Source organism: Struthio camelus, chromosome 27, assembly GCF_040807025.1.
Source record: "Struthio camelus isolate bStrCam1 chromosome 27, bStrCam1.hap1, whole genome shotgun sequence".
NCBI lineage: Eukaryota > Metazoa > Chordata > Aves > Struthioniformes > Struthionidae > Struthio > Struthio camelus.
In genome coordinates, this window is record NC_090968.1 from 5562798 (window position 1) to 5580629 (window position 17832).

General features: G+C 67.5%; 2 protein-coding genes across 5 annotated transcripts; both read right to left on the bottom strand.

Annotated features, from left to right (window-relative positions):
• Nucleotides 1-31: 31 nt before the first annotated feature.
• FHIP2B (FHF complex subunit HOOK interacting protein 2B) lies at nucleotides 32-7593 on the bottom strand. Of its 4 annotated transcripts, none has more exons than XM_068920708.1 (17): nucleotides 7466-7593; nucleotides 7285-7363; nucleotides 6129-6298; nucleotides 5153-5257; nucleotides 4741-4863; nucleotides 4287-4484; nucleotides 4009-4205; nucleotides 3807-3915; nucleotides 3644-3720; nucleotides 2976-3165; nucleotides 2725-2894; nucleotides 2506-2643; nucleotides 2305-2395; nucleotides 2068-2211; nucleotides 1069-1209; nucleotides 888-988; nucleotides 32-793 (listed from the first exon to the last, which is right to left on the bottom strand). In XM_068920708.1, exons 1-17 carry the CDS (start codon nucleotides 7508-7510, stop codon nucleotides 688-690), a joined length of 2184 nt encoding a protein of 727 aa, XP_068776809.1. In that variant the 5' UTR covers nucleotides 7511-7593; the 3' UTR covers nucleotides 32-687. The 4 variants fall into 4 exon arrangements, with proteins under 4 accessions (XP_068776809.1, XP_068776807.1, XP_068776811.1 ...); XM_068920706.1 differs by having other exon boundaries at nucleotides 4741-4881; XM_068920710.1 differs by lacking the exon at nucleotides 7285-7363 and having other exon boundaries at nucleotides 7466-7592.
• An 817-nt stretch (nucleotides 7594-8410) lies between these two features.
• On the bottom strand, nucleotides 8411-17683 carry LOC104153588 (actin filament-associated protein 1-like 2). Its single transcript, XM_068920886.1, has 17 exons — nucleotides 17568-17683; nucleotides 13852-13980; nucleotides 13491-13583; nucleotides 13307-13383; nucleotides 12456-12555; nucleotides 12158-12378; nucleotides 11735-11914; nucleotides 11448-11542; nucleotides 11262-11327; nucleotides 10958-11186; nucleotides 10723-10853; nucleotides 10475-10595; nucleotides 10240-10348; nucleotides 9944-10093; nucleotides 9652-9812; nucleotides 9346-9456; nucleotides 8411-9200 (listed from the first exon to the last, which is right to left on the bottom strand). The coding sequence occupies exons 1-17, from the start codon at nucleotides 17581-17583 to the stop codon at nucleotides 9174-9176; spliced, it is 2016 nt and encodes a 671-aa protein (XP_068776987.1). The 5' UTR covers nucleotides 17584-17683; the 3' UTR covers nucleotides 8411-9173.
• Between the last annotated feature and the right edge of the window lie 149 nt (nucleotides 17684-17832).

Sequence of the window (17832 nt, forward strand, 5' to 3'; positions counted from 1 at the left end):
CCACCATGCAGCAGAAAAATGGACACAATTTTAGAAAAAAACCAAACACCTTTATTGCAACAAAGTTCACACCCACCACCCCCTCCATACCCACAAAAGCAACACCTCGCCACAGAAGACACAGTATCACTGTGACTTCACCCACCTCTGCTACAGTCACTTGTCACAGGCAACCAGCACCCTGCCCACACCACCTCCGAGTATTGCCAAAACCATTACCACAACATTTCCCCACCTCTAATTAATACAAAATCAGCAAGTCCCACCCCAGGAGGACACTCCTCCAGCAGGGCACCACCTCCCACTGACCTGCAACAGAGCTGGCCTTCAACAGCCGCTCTACCCCCTTTCCTCTGCCACTACTGCCGTCCAAAGGAGGCCGGGCCCCATCCTAGCCCTGCCCAGTTTGCGGAGGTGCCACACTAGGTAGGCAGGGACCCCTCAGGGTGCCACTGGGATTGCTGCCTCACCAGCTGCCTGCACCCTAAGGGAGCCACCGTCCCCTGTGCAATGCCAGGAGGGGGCCACACAGCCAGGCCAGCATCCCAGCTGCTTCACATCAGCTTCACCACTGCTTGGCACTGGCCCCAGGATTGCCACCCCTCAAGACACAATGTCCCCAGAGGCCACCGCAGCCCAGCCAAGGAGGTCACACCACAGGGAGCAGGTGCTGGGCAGCAGCCAGCCTCAGGCAGGCCCCTCCAGCGGGACCTTCACCAAGGCGATGGCAGCCAGCTCCTTGCAGAACTCCTCCAGCACCACGACACCCTTGAACAGCATCCCATGGTCGAGCCTGCAGGGAAGCAAGCCGGGCACAGCTGCAGGGCACACACCCCTCCCACCCCAAGCATGCACCCCCCCCCCCCCCATAGCAGGACACCACTTACTGCTCTCCAGGCACCAGCCCCATCAGCTGCCTGCGCACCAGGAGCAGCTTGGCCCTGAACTGCGGCACACGCTGGATCCTCTGCATGAGCTCCCCCATCACCTAGCCGAGGCACCCGGGGGGGAAGGGTCACTCCCAGTGACTGAGGGGCGTTCCTCCCCCCCCACACCCAGTCACCTCACCCGGACAAGGACAGAGAAGAGCGAGCGGCAGCCAGGCGTTAGGTTCAGGTAGGGGTCCAGCAGGTACTCGTGCAGGTGGGGATGGGGGAAGGCAGCCAGGCGGGACAGCACCGAGGTCACCTGCAAGTTCAGGCTGTAGGGCTAGAACACACACAAGATGCTCAGCAGCAGCCAGCCTGGGGCCAGCTCCCCACGCCATGCCCCCACCAGGATTTCAGCCCATTCCCACCACCCAGGAGCTCAGGAGACATGAGCAGAACACGTCTGTCTACCAACATGGCCAGTGCCTGGCAGTCCAGCAGCTCGTGCTGATGCTCTCGGCAGCTTCACCAGTTATCTGCGGTCCAGGGGTACCTCAGGGAGGATGGACCCGTGCTCAGCCTTGCAAACCTGAGCAAGACCTCCTTGCCCCAGTGGCACAGCTGGGACCCCTTCAATGGAGGGCTCCAACCCATGCAGGGCTCCCCCCCCACCCTCCGACATGAGTCCTAGGTCAGCTGCATTTCCAGGCTCCGGGGGTGCAAGGCTAACAATAGCAAGGCATCCTCTATTCAAATAGACCCTGGCTAAGACAAAGGATGGCTGCAATCCAGGAGAGCTGTTTTATTGAGGGCAGAGTTGCTAGCGAACTGCCACCTCCTGGGAACATTCTCAGAAAGGCTCCCACCAATCCAGGCTGAGGTTACAGGAGGATCTCGGCAGAGATCAGGGGCTGCTGGTCCTGCTCCTCACGGGGAGGGGGGGACAGCTGGCGTGGGCTCCGCAATGGGACGTCAGCCTGAGCAAGGGGAGGCTCAGCTCTGCTCAGGCTCTTCTAAGGGACCCAAAGGCTTCTGGGCTTTCTTGCTAAGTAGGGAGGAGTGGTGTTGGCAGGACCCCTTGTGCAAAGGGTGTATCTTATTACAGCTCCCTAGAGAGCCCGGCTGGACTTCTGGAGCCAGGTAAGTCCTAGGCACCCTCTTACTCCTGACCTCAGGCAGGCTAGCCTCAGCACCTTACCTGGTCCAGGATCTGGGTCATCCGGTCAAAGAGCACCTTGAGGAAGTGTCCCTCGTAAAATGCCGCTTCGGGCTGGCAGGCGTCGAGGGGCCGGGGCGCCGGCGGCCAGCCCCACGCGGCTGCGTTAGTGCGGCATGCCTGGACCTGGTGGACGGGCAGCAAGAGGCTGCGGTGGGCGAGAGCCGGGGAGGGCGCGAATGTGGCCGGTGCCCACGGCCCCCCCTAACAGCTACTCACCATCCCCAGGGCATCGTGCACGTAGGTGTCGTACCCAGCTTCTTCCACGCAGGAGGAGGTCTTGGCCTCTTCGGGCACCAGGCACAGGAAGCTGGAAGAGGAGCAGACGCCGAGGAGGGGACAGGGAAGGGACATGAGCGGGGCGATGCAGCCCGCCCTGCCAGGGCTCCTGCTCCCACGTGGCAGACGGCTGAGCCCTACCTGCTGACAACCTCGTTCATGTGCCCCTGCCCGTCCGAGCGGGATGAGCCCCGCAGGGAGGCAAGTGGAGGCTTTTCCGCCGGCTGGAAGCCGCTGTCCGGGAATCCATCAGTGAAATAAGGATCCTCCTCCAGCTCCCTGTGGATCCGGGAAAGCAGGGTTAATCCGGCAGGAGCCACGGGCCCCCAGCCTGCTGCAGCCCAACCTCGCCCCGCTCACAGCGCGTCCTCGTCGAGCTCGGGCTCGTGGCTGCCGCGCTCCTCCGGGGCCGGCGGACCGCGCTGGACGTAGCCACGCGCCTCCAGGTTCCTCAGCACCAGGCTGTAGGCCACGTGCTCGTCGGGTTTCCGCAGGAGCTCATCGAAGAGCTGCAGGCTGGCCAAGCTGATCTGCAGGGGCAGAGGCGGGTGCTGAGCCTGGCGGCAGCAGCAGCAGGGAACCAGCTGCAGGGGCAGCGGGAGCAGGCTCACCTCGTCGGACAGGTGGTTGCAGTGCTCTATGAGCTGGGCGCGCAGGAGGTGCGGGCAGGCCCCCGGGGCTTCGGGCTGCCGCTCCGGCCCCAGCAGGAAGAGCACGAGGCCGCGAAGCAGGGCGGGCGCCCGGATCTGCCGCACTATGCCGGTCAGCATGGCCGTAGCCGTGAGGATGGTGAGCTCGGACCTGCCAGGGACAGCGTACGCGATGGATGCTGCGAAGGGGGATGCTCTGAAGCAGCCCAGCCCTGCTCTGCATAGGGGTGAGAACGCTCCCTTAGCTGCGCAGGGGGAAACAGAGGTGCAGACGAGGGCGAAGCAAGCTAGTCGGGAGGAGAACCCAGGAGCCGTGGCACCAAATGGTATCTGCTGCACCATGGCCAGAGAAACTCTCTCCCAGCTGCTACTTCATGCCCTGCTCCACTTCTCCAGCTGGCTCAGATACTTCATGCCAGGCTGGTGAGATTCACATCCCTTCCTGGGAATATGCAGCTAATACAGCACGGTGCCATGCTGAGAGCCACAGCTCTGGGGCGCCGGCACTGTCAGGATGCAGGGGAGCTGCAAGAGAGGCTGCAAGAGCTGATTTGCCCTGGCCCCCGACCATGCCCACAGCCCGCTCTGCAGGATGGTGAGCCCCACGGGACTGCCCCCAGCACACTCACATCTGCAGGAGCTGCGGCTGCAGGATCCCCCGGAAAAGCTTTTCACACACGGCCTCGGTGACGGCATCCGCAACGACCTGCGGGTGACCGGAGAGCCTCAGCTCCGGCACATGCAAGCGGGCTCCCCGTGTGCGTGGGAGCCGTCCGGCTCAGTGCTCCTTACTGGGTGTGCGCCCGTCACGAGCTCGTCCAGGTAATCCAGCCAGCTGAAGAACGCCACCAGGCTCTCCTTCCCCGGGAAGGCACCATCACCGCCAGCATCTCCCTGCGACCTGCACGGGGCACGCGGACATGGGCTTTGGCAGGGCTGGAGCTGGGCCCGAGCTCCCCATTGGCACGACGGGCTTGGGCAACCCTTGCCGTACCTCCAGCTGGCTCTCTCCAGGGCGAGGATGTCAGCGGGGTCTGTGCAGGCGGGCATGGCGCCGTACAGGTCACAGAGGTGCTCCGTCACCAGCTGGCACAGGGCGCTGTGCTGCACCAGATAGGCAGCGGCAGCCTCCTGGGCAAGCCCCACGAGGAAGAGCAGGTTTTCCCGGGCTTTCAGCGCAACCCGGCTCTTCTGCGAGAGGAAGAGGAGAGAGGCAGCGTCAGGCAACCGCATGCATCCGCCCTCCCCACGGGGCTGGCCCTCACCCCCTACCTGGCTCTTGGACAGTCCCAGCAAGGAGGTGATGAGGTTGCTCTCCCTCCGCGGCGGGGAAGGCTCAGCTGCAGGCGAGCTCCCGGCTGGGAAAGCCGGGGGGACGCCGGCTGCAGCTCCCTGTGGATGCTCTCCACCCTCTCCTTCGGGGCCGACAAGCAGCACCTTTGGACTCTTCCCATTCAGGAGACTCTTGCCCTGGTGAAGAGAAGAGGAGCAGTAAAGCATCATATCCACAGCCTTCCTCCCATTCATCCCTAGGGCTGGAGCCCAGGGAACACAAAGCACATGAAAAGACTCAACTAAACAGGCCAAACCCAGCCCTGAGACCAGCAACATCACAAAGTCTGCAGAGCAATAGGGACAATCCTGTAGACCCACACTGGCCTAGAGGTGCCCACGGCATGGGAAGCCACCCCGGGAACGCCAGCGGGCCCAGACAGGGACTCCTCACCTCCAGGATGTACGTCAGCAGGGCGGGATCCTGCTTGATCTTTGTGCACAGGACGGCGGCGAACTGCACCTCCTCCTTCTCCGTGCCGGAGCCCAGGGCATCGCTGCCGAGCTGGAGCAACTTCTGCGGGCGAGTGGGGAGCTGGGGCATGGCATGGGCACGGGAGCTGTGCCGTACTGCGCGCCCCGGATGCCTGGCGCCCCTGTCGGGTTTGGCAGGGCGAGGCCAGCGTTTTTTCCTCCCCCAGCACTGGCACCAGCGGCCCCAGGAGGAGCAGGGGTGGGTGAATCAGCCTCTGCAGGAACATCGCGACCAGCCCCAGCACGCAGCCCCGGCCCAGGGTGCTCTGAGCTGCGGCGTGCCGAGCGCAGCCGTAACCGTGCACCCTCCCCACCCGTTTGTGGGTGCTCACCTGGACCGGCCGGTGCACGTTCAGGTAGTGCAGCAGGGGATGCTGCACCTGCCCCAGGACCCTGCTGAAGAAGAGGAGCACTTGCTGCCTCATCCCGGGGGGATACTGAAAGGAAGGAGAGCAGAGACGTCAGCGAGCCCCACTGACCTGTTTACACACCCGATACCCTTGCAATTGTCCTCAATCTGCCAGGCAACCTGGAGCCTTGCTGAGGGCAAGGACTTGCCAGAAGATGTCTGAACTGAGCTCCCCAGCCCTCCTGCAGAGAAACGGCAGGGGGATTATCTTCTCCTTTCCAAACGCTGTGCTATTCCTGGAGCGCTATCACCAGGGAATTAAAACCCAGCACCCCAAACAAGCAAACCCTCACAGCAACAAGAGGGCCAGTGTGTGCTTCCAAAACACAAAATGAAGAGGAATATTTCTACCGTTACCATTTTCCTATGTTTGAATAAAAGGTTATTTATAGGGTGCCACAGTATTATTAGTAACAGAGCCTGCGAGAGCTGGCTATTTTTAGGTTGTACTTACTTTGAGAGGTGTCTTTTTAAAAACACACTGTCCTGCAAATCACAGGACTGATGTGCCAGTGGTGTAAACTCCCACTGCAATCTGCACAGCTGAGAAATACCCTTCACATAAACACCCATTTAAGAGATGCAGGAGACATCCAAAAGCCTGTGCACCGAGCAGGAGGAATAATCCCAGCAGAGGCAGGACGGAGCACGTACACCAAGCAATCCAGCCCCCTCAAGGACACAGGTGGGCACCGTCACTCCAAAAATCTCACAAAAATACCGTGCCAGACTCTACAAACTCCTATCACCCAAATATAAGACCTTCAAAACTAAAAGTGCTGAGCATTACCACATGCCATGGGAAAGGGACGCTGCAAAAGGCCCTCGGCGCTTGCAGCACGGAGGGTTTTGGGGGGCTAACCCGCAAGGACAGCTTTCCCCAGGGGACGCGCATGTACCTCTGCTTTGCCCAGCGTGCTGAGGGTCTCCAGGATCTTGTGCTGCAGCAGGTACTCCAAGCATGGCCCGGCCTCCCCCGCCGGCCGCTGCTTTTCTTCGTACACCAAGATGTCCAGCATCTGTTTGAGGCGCCAGGGGATGTCGGTCTCCTTGGCTGGGGTGCTCTCATCTGGCAAACACAGCGCGGGCATTCGCGAGAGCTGCGGGGGTCTCCTCCGAACCCTGGCGCGCATCCCCACGCACGGGGCTGCAGACGGGCTCGGGAAGGAAGAGCAAACCCGGCGTGCATTGGGGTTAGAAAGTGCCTGAGTGCTGCGGCATGTCCTCGTGCCCACTGCTCCCCACCTGCCCCGTCCTCTGGGTGCCGATCGCTGGGCGCCGTTTCTGGCATGCAACACCCAAAATGTTTTGGGCCGGGAGTTCCCGATAAACAAAGGCCGTTAATGCTGGTGACGCTAGATGGCAACATTACAGTGGAGTCTCAGCAGGGCAAGGGGTTGTTTCCTCTGCTCTGGGCCTACTTAGCTGCCCTACGACCCGGGCTGGGGCTGAGCCCCTGCGGGGGCTGCAGGGGTTTCCCGGCAGGCTGCGACATGCAGTGCTGGCTCGGGAAAGCCTCCAGCACGGCCCAGGGGTCAAATTCCTCCTGGGGAAAGGATGTGAAGCAGTCAAGGCTCTGTTTTTAGTGCGCCACCGGGACGGCAGTGTGCACCTGGAGAGAGACCTACCCCAGCCTGGAGAACGCTGCAGCCTCTCCGGAGCGTCTGCACCAACTCAAACCCCCGGGTCTCCCTGGGGACCACAATCAGGGTGCAGGGGACTGGGGCCAGGCAGGGCTGCGTCCCCCCCAGGGCTGTCCCATACTGAGGCCCTGTACACCCAGCACACCCACCTCGGGGAGCAAGGCGAAGGCTTTGCTGCAGCAAGGTGAGCCCGCAAAATCAGCGCTGGTGGGCCCTGTGCCCTGCTGCGGTGCGGGAACCCCGTCCCCGGGCCACGGGACCCTGTCCCGGGGCGCGGGAACCCCGTCCCCGGGCCACCGGCACCTACCTTAGAGCCCGGGATCCTTCTCCTAGGGCACACGACCCTGTTCCCCGGCCACGGGCCCTTGTTGTAAGGCCCAGGGCCCCCTCTCGGGGCCGGTGCCCCACTCACCCGTGGCCTCCAGGTAGTAGCCAGTGATGCCCTTCCAGTGCTCGGTGAAGGCCTCCAGCAGGTCCACGCTGGGCTCCCGCTGCGCACACCGGGGCCGCGGTCAGGGGCGCCCGGAGCGCCCGGCCCCGGCCCCGCCCGGCCCACGCGTGTCCCGGCCCCGCGCGTCCCCGGCCCCGCTCACCGCCTCCACCGCCTGCTGCAGCAGCGCGCCCAGGCGGCTCAGCATGGCTGCGCCCGCCCGGGCCCTGGTACCGGTACCGGCCCCGGAGCCGCTTCCTGCGCCCGGCCCGGCCCGGCCCCGCGGCGCTGGCTCCGCCCGGCGCCGTGCGGGGAGGGCGGCCCGGCCGCGGCGCCTCCCCCGGCAGGTCGGCTCGGCTCGGCTCGGCTCGACCGCGGCGCTGGAGGGGGCGGAGGGAGGGAGGGAGGAAGGGAGGGAGGGAGAGCCATGGGGCCGAAAAGATCCGCGGGTGCAACCGTGGCGCCCAGCGGGACAGGGAGATCCCCCTGCGCACCTGGCACCGGGACGGGGAGAGACCCCTGTGTGCACCTGGCACTAGAGTGGGGAGAGACCCCTGCGCACCTGGCACCGGGACGGGGAGAGACCCCTGCACGCACCTGGCACTAGAGTGGGGAGATCCCCCTGCACACCTGGCACCAGGACGGGGAGAGACCCCTGCGCGCACCTGGCACCAGGATGGGGAGAGACCCCCCCCTGCACACACCTGGCACCGGGATGGGGAGAGACCCCTGCACACCTCACACCAGGATGGGGAGAGACCCCTGCACACCTGGCACCGGGATGGGGAGAGACCCCTGCACACACCTGGCACCAGGAAATAGAGAGACCCCCATGCACACCTCACACCAGGACAGGGAGAGACCCCTGCGCACACCTCACACCGGGACAGGGACATCCCCTGCACACCTCACACCGGGACAGGGAGAGACGCCCGCACACACCACGCAGACATGAATAAGAGCACCACTGTGACATGCTCCTTTGCGTAGGGAAAGACAGAAAACAACCGCTCTCCTGCAGGTTAGGGGCCCACTGCTCAGGGGCACGGCCCAGCTCACCTCTTCCCGCGATGCAATCTGGTAGAAGCCAGGTTTGTTTGGTTTTTTTAATCCTTACAAAATGTTTCCACAATTAAAAACAAACAACAACAAACACAACCCAGCTGCTTTTAAGCAGCCCAGGGCTGCAGCCTGCTGAAGAGAGCCCATGGAAAGCAGGCCGGGTGCCGAAAAGGCCCAGCGCCAGCCCCGGTGCCAGCAGTCTCTTCCGGCCCTGCTGCGGGCACGAGGCCGTGGCAGGACACCAGCCTGTTGCTATTGTGGGCCGGGGCACAGAAACAAGGTGCCCCCTTCATCCTCCAACAGGTAAACTCACACCTGACAGCCCCTCTCCTTCCAGAGCCGCTGCCCTTCTGCATCTGCCCCTGGTGGCTTGATCCTCGGGTGTCCTGGGAAAACGCTGCCTGGGCACCATTTTCGGCAGGATCTGCACCAGGGCAGAGCTGGTGGCAGATGCGGTTGCAGCTGGAAAACTGGGCCCAAAGCGCAAAGCTGCTGGGAGCAGTCCTGAGCTAGGGTCGGGGAGGGGGAGAAGGCAGCGGGCCTGCAAAGGGCTGCCCTCCCTTCAGCGCCATTGCAGAGAAACTGCAAACCCACAGGCAGGAAGTTTATATATATATATATAATACATATAAAAAATAGATACACGCAGTTATAGCATTTGATACCAATGGTTAGAAAACAGATACCAAGTTGGTCCTGCACGATCCACGTGCAGCGTTAATGTTGTGCTGAGAGACGCCCAGACCGGCAGGGTACGTGTGCGTGGCGGATCCTGCCCTTGGGGACGCGGCACTGGCACCAGGGGCTGGTCACATGGCAGACTTCATCTCCCACTCCTGGAAAGCAGCAGAGTCAGGGCAGCTTCTGGCAGGACCTCTTGTGACCTCGTGCTGCACCCAAGTCACCTTAACTCTGCCCGCTTGCGACCGTCCCTAGTTTCCCAGGCTGCGCTGCTCGCTGCCTGCCCGCTCCCAGCCGTACCTTTCTCTTCTGCAGCACCTTCCCCTTTTCGATGATGACCACGGAGGGAGCTCGCTTCAGGGCGCTCTTCGTGGAGGCCGTGCGCTTCAGGAGCGGCGTGAGGAAAGAGCCCTGAGAGCAAAACCAGGGCGGGGAGAGGTCAGAGGGCGATGCCTGCTCTCCCTAACCCCGATGAGCAATGGACAGAGACTCCGCTGCCTTTCTAGCCCCCCTTTACACCCATGCAGCTTCCTACCCGGCAAAAGGCCCTACGCAGCCCTCCCCAGGCCATGCACGCCCCGGACCTTGTCACCGCGGCCCTCCTACCTCGGAGCCGGCCGAGCTCGTGGTGGCGGCTATGTGGCCCTTGAGCGACTTGCCGAGGGCCAGCAGGTTCATCTCGGAGCCGGCTTTCAGCCTGGTCTTCATGCGGCAGGCCCTCTCCAGCTGCCCCACCTTCTCCTCCAGCTTGGGGAAGGCTCTCTTCCCTGCAAGGGCAGCGGGGAGCCTGCGAGGCCCGCGGCACCCCTCTGCCCCGGCGCCAGCCCCGCTGGCTGCGCGGGCCAGGGAGAGGCACCCCTGCACCAACCCTGGCACGTCTCGCCCGTTGCAGTCCTACCGATGAGGAAATCCAAGCCGTCCCGAGCCCCTTTGCTCTCGGGCAGCGTCAGCGTGCGCTGGGACCGGAAGAAATCCCTGTTCTTGAGCTCCGGGCTCACCTCCGCCCGCTGCTGGCTGGCAGCCTTGCCCAGGCGAGGCGCAGCGGATGCTGGAGGAGGAAGGGCAGAGGAAAGAGTAGCCATGACACGGTGCTCTTGGACATCACATCCTCTCCCGGGACGTGCTGAGCCCAGCACGCAGGGCCGGTTTGCATGGGGTGCACCCATGCCCCGCAGGACACTGGACCCTCCTCACCTGCTTGCGATGGCACAGCACTGCCTGGAGCGTTGCTGTAGGCACCGGTGGGCACGGCGGACAGGGGTCTCCTGTGCTGCCTGTGGGCTGCACGGTCCAGGCTCTGCTGCTGCAGAAGGAAGCCCGAGAGAAGCCCATCAGCAAGCAGACGGAGAGCCAGCTGCCCTCGCCCTCGCCGGCCGGCCCCGCGACCCGCTCACAGCCCGGGGCGGCCGGAGGCATCGGCGGCGGTTACCAGCTGCTGCAGCCGCTCCGCGTTGGAGTAGACGGGGCCGGGGGACGTGGCTGGCGGGAGCTGCCCGAAGGGGTCGTCCATGTAGGCGTTGGGGGTTGGGAAGCGGCGCAGCAGCAGCCCGCTGCAAGCAGGAGCAGAGGCCACCCCGTCAGCGCCAGCAGCCCCAGGGCGGCGGCGCGGCCCCCCGGGAGCCGCGGGCAGGCCGAGGCAGCCCCACGGACGCCCCGCGGCCGGCGCTGCCTCCTTACCCTGCAGCCGGGGCGCTGCTGGCGTCCCCCAGCCTCGGCGTTTCCGCGCAGGTCCGGTCACAGGCGGGCTCCGCTCCTCCCCTGGCCCGCAGGGTCTTCAGCCAGGCCTCCCTCTCCTCGTCCGAGCGGGTCTGGCAGGCGGGAGGAGGGGGACGGGCTCGGGGGGGCCCCAGGGGCAGGCCCCCCCGGGCAGGGGGTGCACAGGACCCGGTGGAGGACGAGGACGGCCGCTCACCTCCAGCACAGCGAGCTCCTTGCCCCGCTGGGCGATGTGGATGCGGAGGCGCTGGGGGGTGGCGGCGGCGGCGGCCCCCGGCGTCACCTCGCAGCCCTCCAGCGGCACGGCGCACACGGGGCGCTGGGCGCCGCCGGGCTCGGCGAACATGCGCAGGGCGCCCTGCCGCACCGCGCACCACAGCCGCTGCCAGCGCCCGCTCAGCCGCACCGCCAGGAAGCCCCCCGGCCCCGCCGTGTCGCCCCCGGGCTCCCCGCCGCGGGCCGCCCCACGGGGCCGCCCCCGCTCCCCATCCCCGCCGGGAGCATCCTCCCCGGGCGGGGGGCCGTGGGCAGGGCTCCGCGGTGAGCGGTCCGAGTCCGAGTCCGAGCTGAGCCGCGGGCCGGCAGCCTGCAAAAGGAGAGAGGCAGGCTGAGCCGTCCCATCCCCGTCCCCACGGGGGTTTGGAGCCCCCTGCGCGCCACCGTGCCTCAGTTTCCCAGACGGAGACTAGCGACTCACCCTGCCGGGCCGCGAGGAAGGCGACGCCGGGAGGCTGTGGGCTGCCAGCCCGCTCGGAGAATTGCTGCTGACTTCTTCGATCACCTGCCGAGGGAGAGGGAGCGTCGCTGCCCCGGGCTCCCGCTCCCCGGGGCACAGCGCGGCTCCAAGCGCCGCGGGAGCGGGAAGGCAGCGGGCGATGGACGCGGCCGCCCCAGGAGGGCTGCGCCCCCGTTTCTCCGTGCCCCCCTCCCTCCCACCCCTGCAGAGCTCTGCCAGGCTGTGACACCTCCAAACCTTCCTCCAGTCCTCGGCCTGCTGCCGGCTCTGGAAGCCGATGACCAGGGCCTCGCCGGCCGTCCCCGTCACCTTCAGCTCGTGCTGCATCTTCTTGCCGGGCTTGGCCTTGTAGGCCACGCGGCAGCCCCGCAGGTCCAGCTCCAGCACCGGCTGCAGGTCCTTGGCACACTTGAAGCACTGCGGAGGCAGGGGGTGCGTGAGCGGCGGGCTGCCGGCACGGGGACGGGAGCGTGCCCCGGGCGAGCGGGCTGCTGGGGCGCAGAGCAGGGGATGGGGGCAATTGGTGGGGTCGGGGATTTAGGGGTGCAGGCTGGGACGGTGCAGGGGACGGGTTCAAGGACGAACCCCGGGAGAGGAGGCGGCGTGGGGCTGGGGGACCCGCTGCCTCCCTCCGTGCCCTGCCTGCGGCCGGGCTCTCACCAGCAGCACGTGCTCCCTGACGATGAAGAGCTGCTTCGCCCACTGCCCCAGCCAGCGCTTCCTCCAGAGGAAACCGCAGAGCTGGGCCTCGGGGCGGGCTGGGGGGTCCGCGTCGGGGCCTGCAGCCGGCGGCCACCGCAGGTAGTGGGCACGGTCCTTCACGCACTCCTCATCCTCCCCGTATGACTCGTAGTGGCTGCTGTCGCTGTCGGCACCGCCTGCTAGCCGGGGCAAAGGGGCAGCGTCAGGGCACTGGGCGCACGGGGGTGCCGGGGACTGGGCACATCGGGGTGCTCACCGGAGTCGACGTGCCCTCCCGGGCTGACAGGCTCAGCTTCCTCGTAGGAGTCATCGGCCGGCGGGCTCTGGGGGTACGGCAGGACGCCCGGCCCGTTGCTCTGGGGAGAGAAGGGGCGCTCAGAAGGCAGCGCCCCACGGGGTGCATCCCCTCCGGCTGCCTCGGTCCCTGCCCGTGGCGGCATTTGCCCCCTCGCAGCCAGCCCCGTGCCAGCAGCAGGGATGCTGCCCAGCCTTTTGCTCCTGGTGCCTGCAAGGGCGGGCGTCGCGGCGGGCCCCCGGGGCAGACCGAGGGCAGCACCAGGATGGCTGCGGAGCCAGGGCTCGCTCAGCCCAGCCCGCGGCTCCCGCTGGGCGCAGGGCAAGCGGGAGGAGGTGGGCGCTGCTGCCCACCCCGGGGCCCCTCCAGCTCCTCCTGGAGCTCGCGGCCGGACCACGCACCCTGCCTGGCCGAGGGCCCTGCTCCCACGGCCCCCGGCCACGCACTGGCTCTGTCCCAGGTGGCAGCCAGGGAGGGGGCAAGGCAGAGCGCTGTCCCCAGCCCCCGTCCCCTCGGTGACCTGAGCATGTGCCCTCCATCCCCTCCGCACCAGCTGCACTTGTGGCAGCCGCATGGGGACATCCTGGGGGACAAACGGAGCCGGGTCCCCGAGAGGCTGCCGGCGGGGCGGCTCGGACGCCAGCACTCCCCGGAGCTGGCAGGCAGCATGGGAACATTCCTGGCCCGGCCGGGCCCTCTGCGCTCCCTGTTCGGCACTCTTGGCGCGAGCGAGGCTGCAGCGCAGGGATCTCCGCCGGGTCCCCCTCTCTCACGCCCTGGCACCCTCCCGGCCCCGTGCCACCCGCCCTTACTCCAGCAGGTGAGCTCGGGGGTCTGGCCGGGGGGCACTCGCATGCTCTCCCTCCCAGCGCATCCGGAGTCCTGGATCCTGGGGGGAAAAGCAGGATTATGAGTAGCCCTTCCCCACTCCGCAGCATGGGCGCAGAGCTGGGCGTCCCCAGGTGAGACACCACTGCCCGCAGCGCGGCCACTCACCTGGCCGGGGGCCCAGGCTGGCCCGGCCCTGCAGGCTGCCGGTCCCCGAGGAAGGCGCGAGGCAGCGCATGATCATGTACTCGGCGTCCTCCGCTGCGGGGGGACAACGGAGTCACAGCCCGGCAGCTTGAGGCTGTCCTGCTCCTAGCACCCCGCCGTGCACCAGCACTGACCCAGCAGGGCACCCCCTCCCCGCCAACCCATCTGGGCTGGTCTAAAACTACCAGCCCAGGGCTTTGAGCTGGCAGAAATTGGGATGAAAGGCGGCAGGGAGAGGCAGGGGTCCTCGTGCTCCGAGGGGGGTCAGCTCCCATCGCACCCTGCCCAGGCCACCCCTGCGCCCCTCTGGCCACGTGCTCACACGGAGGGCTCTGGAGCCTGGAGAGGAGGTCGGCCACCGACTTCTTCTTGGCCTGGGCCACGGCGCTGAGGTTCTCCCGGTCCAGGATGAGCAGGAAGGACCGCAGGTCCGAGAGCAGCTTGTCCAGATCTGCAGGGCACACGGACGTGTCCCCTCGAGGCCACCGCTGACGAGACCCAGGCAGGGATGCGATCCTGCCCCTGCCCCCCGCTCCTCCTTCGGCTGCTGGCGAGGAGACCGGCCGAAGCGGGGACGGAGGCGACGGGGGCTCCTGTGCCAAAGCTCTGCAGAGCCGAGGAGCAGGGACCGCAGCGGTGGCGGCTCCTGCCCCGTGCCGGCCGGCCGTGCCCCCGCTGCCCGCCACCTGCCCCGGTGCCCCACACAATCCCGTTATTGATGGGACTGGGGATGCCCGGGGCAGGGCGGCCGCGGGGGGGACCGAGGCCCCGCGGCACTCAAGGCCCCTCTGTGTGCATGCACAGAGCCGGCTTGTTCCCGGTCGGGGGCCGGCTGCGCCGCGCCGGCTCCGGGGGCAGCGGGAGAAGGGAGCTGAGGCCCGTCGCCCCGGCCGGCCGCGGGGGCGGCCGAAAGCACGGCTCCTTCGCCAGCACCCTGCGTGCCCGCTGCAGCGGGGAGGAGGGGGAGGAGGAGGAGGAGGAAGGGCGGATGGAAACAGCTGATGAAGGCTGCTCCGGGGCGTGCCAAAAATGCTGAGCATGCCCCCGCTGCCCCCTCCCGAGGGCAGGGAGCACCTCGGGCCCCAGCAAGGGCCTGGGGCAGCGGGCTCCCCGCTCCAGCATCAGCCCCAGCCGGGGAGCCCTGGCCCCGCCGAGCAATCGCGGCGGAGCGGGACAAGGAACTGCATTGTGCCCCCTCGCCCCCGGCGCCATCCCGCGGCCCCCGCCGAGGAGGGGGAGAGACCCGAAGGGCTGCAGGGCCTGGGGAAAGGGGCCCTCCGTCTCGCACGGCGGCCGCGTCTGCTTTGCGTCCGGGCAGGCATTTCCTGCGCTCGAGGCGCGCGTGGCAGCAGAGAGCCCCGCGCACAGCCCCGGCCCGGCCCGGTGCATGCCCCCTCCCTGCGCCGGCACAGCCCCCGGCACCTCCAGCAGCCGCGCGGGGAGCGGGGATGGGGCCGAAGCCCCCTGGCCGCCTGGCCCCCCCCGGGCCGCTGCCCGCCTCTCCCCGGCTCCTTCCTGCCATGCATCTGGAAGTGGTTTGCATCGCTCTTCTCCGGCCGCTCCGGGCTCTGCTCCCTGCTCCCAGCTGTGATAAAACGTTGCAGACCCGCTGTCGAAACCCACTGCCTCCTGGCGCGGGGCCAGGCCGGCCCTTCCCTCCGTGCCGTCCCCCCCAGCCACCGTGCTCAGCTCGGAGAGTCCCTCCTTGCCTTCCCCCTACACTAAGCTGCAATTTCCCGCCTGGAAAAGGCCCAGCATCGAGACAACTGCAGCGAAGCCCTGGCCATCGCCTTCCTCCTGTCCCGCCAGGGCGAGCCCCAAAACACCCCAGGCTGCAGCCCGGCACCCCGAGCCAGGCTGGCATCGCCGCGCTCCCTCTGCATCCCTACAGCCGGGATGCATCCGGGCAGCGCAGACGTGACGCCCCTGCAAAGCCCTTCCAGACCCGTCACTAACAGGAGACAAACATCGCGAGGCCCCCGGGGAAGCAGAGGGGCCCCAGCGAGGCTGGCCAGGGGAGCACCCTGCTCTGCTCATGGGTGCAGGAGGAAGCACCCACGAGCGTGCACCACGTGGGTGCATGGGTGCCAGCTGGTCCCACGTGTGTCGCAAGGGACATGGGAGAAGCCCGTGCGGAGCTGCTGAGCACGCAGGAACGGTGTCCTCCCCCGGGCTCGCGCCTGCCGGAGCTGACCTAGGAAGCCTGACATCCTGGGCAGGGCTGGCCGGCCAGGGAGCGCATACGCACTGTCCCTGCCCGGGGGGAGCGAAAACATCTGGCAGGGCAGCGAGGCTGAGCAATGCCGGAGCTGGGCCCAAACATCTGGATATCCCTGGAAACTGGGGAGGGAAGGGGGGGACTAACTCCTGGCGCTTCCCGGGATGCTGGTGGGGGAGGCTGGGCACAAGGGCTGGCAGGAGATGAGCCGTGGGCAGAGTGCAAGAGCGGAGAGGCTGGGGGGGCCTGGGAATGGCCCCCGCTGCCCGTGCCCGGTGTGCCTGGCTCTTCCTCTCCCCTCCCTTTCTCCTCTCCTCCACCCAGGCCGAATTCCTCGGCTATGACATCTCCGTCCATCCGCTCCCCCTAGCCCTCTATCTGCATCTTGTGCTCTCCTGACCTCCCCCAGGCTCCCCCCGCCGCGGCAAGCCCCAGCGCCCGCATCCCCGCCGGCCAGCCCGCACCGGCAGCAGGGGCAGCGGCGCCTGGGGTGCTGGGTGGCCCCGTCGCCCGCGGAGCGGTGCCCGCGCCCAGCGCGGCGGGGTCTGCAGCTCGCCCCTGACACCCCGCCAGCCGCAGGCTGCTGGGGCCAAGCAAATGCAGCGGAGATTAAAAACAGCTGCCTTAGTCTCCATGGTGAGAGGGAGCCGGGGAAGGAAAACGCCCCCCAAACACACACGCGCGTCTCCTAGCAAAGCGCCCCGGTCCCCGCAGGCCACGGCCCCGCTGGCGCTGCATCCGGAGGCAGGGCACGGCCGCGGGCGCCCCGGATGCCACGCTGCCTGGCCGGCATGCCGCCGAGGCGAGGGCTCGCCCTCCGCACCGCGGGCAGGCGCGGAGCCCGGGCCCTGCACCCGCGGCCCCGGGGCACCCGCGGCCCAGGCAGCCCCGCGGCGGGCGGCCGAGCTCCAGCGCTCGGGGCTGCGCTCGCCAAGCGCCCGATGACTCAGAGGATGAGGCTCGACGCGAGGCCGTGGCAGAGCCTGGAGTCCCTCCTCTCGGCAGCGTGACCGCTCGGCCTCTCGGCCTCTCGGGGCCCCTCGCTGCGGGGACGGGGGCATTTCCCCGGTGGCCGCTCCACCCCCAACGTGCCCCTTGCTGCTGCCAGGCAGGGTGCTGGCAGGGCCGTGGGAGAAGCTGGGGTGTCCCAGCGCCTGCACCCTGCCACGGCACCGTGCTGGGGTAGCACCGCAGCCTGCCTTGCGGGGGGGCACCCGGTGCCCGGGCACCCCGTGCACGCTTCTCCGCGCTCTTACACCCACACCTTGTCCCCTGCCGCCTCGCACAGACGCCCCCCCCCCACCCCTTCCTCCCAGGAACCCCTGCCCATCCCCACAGCCCCGCTTCGCACATGCCATCCTCACACCCCTTCCCTGCGCCCCGCTCTCCCCCCTCTTCCCATGCACCCCCTTTCCCTTTCACCCCTCCTGCACCCCCTTGGCGAGCGCTCCCGCCGTCTGCACCCTCTTGCACGCTCACACCCCACTGCACCCTCCCTGGGCACCCTCCCACCCCCTGCACACCCCCTTTGCGCTCGCTCCTCCCCCGTTTTCACCTTTTTACCCCCTCGCACCCCTTTCACCCACCCTCGCACCCCTGCCGCCCCCGCCTTCGCGCACGCCCTCGCCCTGTTTTCACCTTTTTGGCGCGCCCACACGCCAGCCGCACCCGCTTGGCACACACCCGCCCTGCTCTCACCCCCTTTGCACGCTCGCGCCCCGCTGCATCCCTTCGCGCACGCTCTCGCCCTGTTCTCCCCTTTTTGCAGGCTCGCCCCCCCCGCTACCCCCGCTCCTCCTGCACCCCTCGCCCCCCGCTACCTCTCTGCCGGGCCATGGTGCGGGCGGCGCTCACATCGCGCCGGTGCCGGTGCAGCGCTGGCCCGGCTCGGCCCGGCCCGGCTCGGCTCGGCTCGGCTCGCACACGCCCTGCGGGCCCCCAGCGCAGCCCGGCGGGGAGGAGGGAGGGCGGGGAAGGGCTCCGCATCCTCCTCGGAGCACCACCGCCATCTGCAGGGCACGGCGCCGGCCGGACGCCTGGGCCCTCGGCCGGGCCGGGCCGGGCCGGGCCGGGGGCGACCGAGCC

Excerpts from the sequence above, each read along its gene's own strand:
- FHIP2B (XM_068920706.1), bottom strand. The coding sequence starts at position 7,510 with ATGCTGAGCCGCCTGGGCGCGCTGCTGCAGCAGGCGGTGGAGGCG. Across the intron at positions 4,485-4,740 it reads TGCTGACGTACATCCTGGAG|GGCAAGAGTCTCCTGAATGG; the intron begins GTGAGGAGTCCC and ends TCTCTTCACCAG. Across the intron at positions 989-1,068 it reads TCTTCTCTGTCCTTGTCCGG|GTGATGGGGGAGCTCATGCA; the intron begins GTGAGGTGACTG and ends TGCCTCGGCTAG.
- LOC104153588 (XM_068920886.1), bottom strand. Across the intron at positions 11,915-12,157 it reads TCAGGGAGCACGTGCTGCTG|TGCTTCAAGTGTGCCAAGGA; the intron begins GTGAGAGCCCGG and ends CTGCCTCCGCAG. Across the intron at positions 9,457-9,651 it reads CGAGCTCGGCCGGCTCCGAG|GGCTCTTTCCTCACGCCGCT; the intron begins GTAGGAGGGCCG and ends TTTTGCTCTCAG.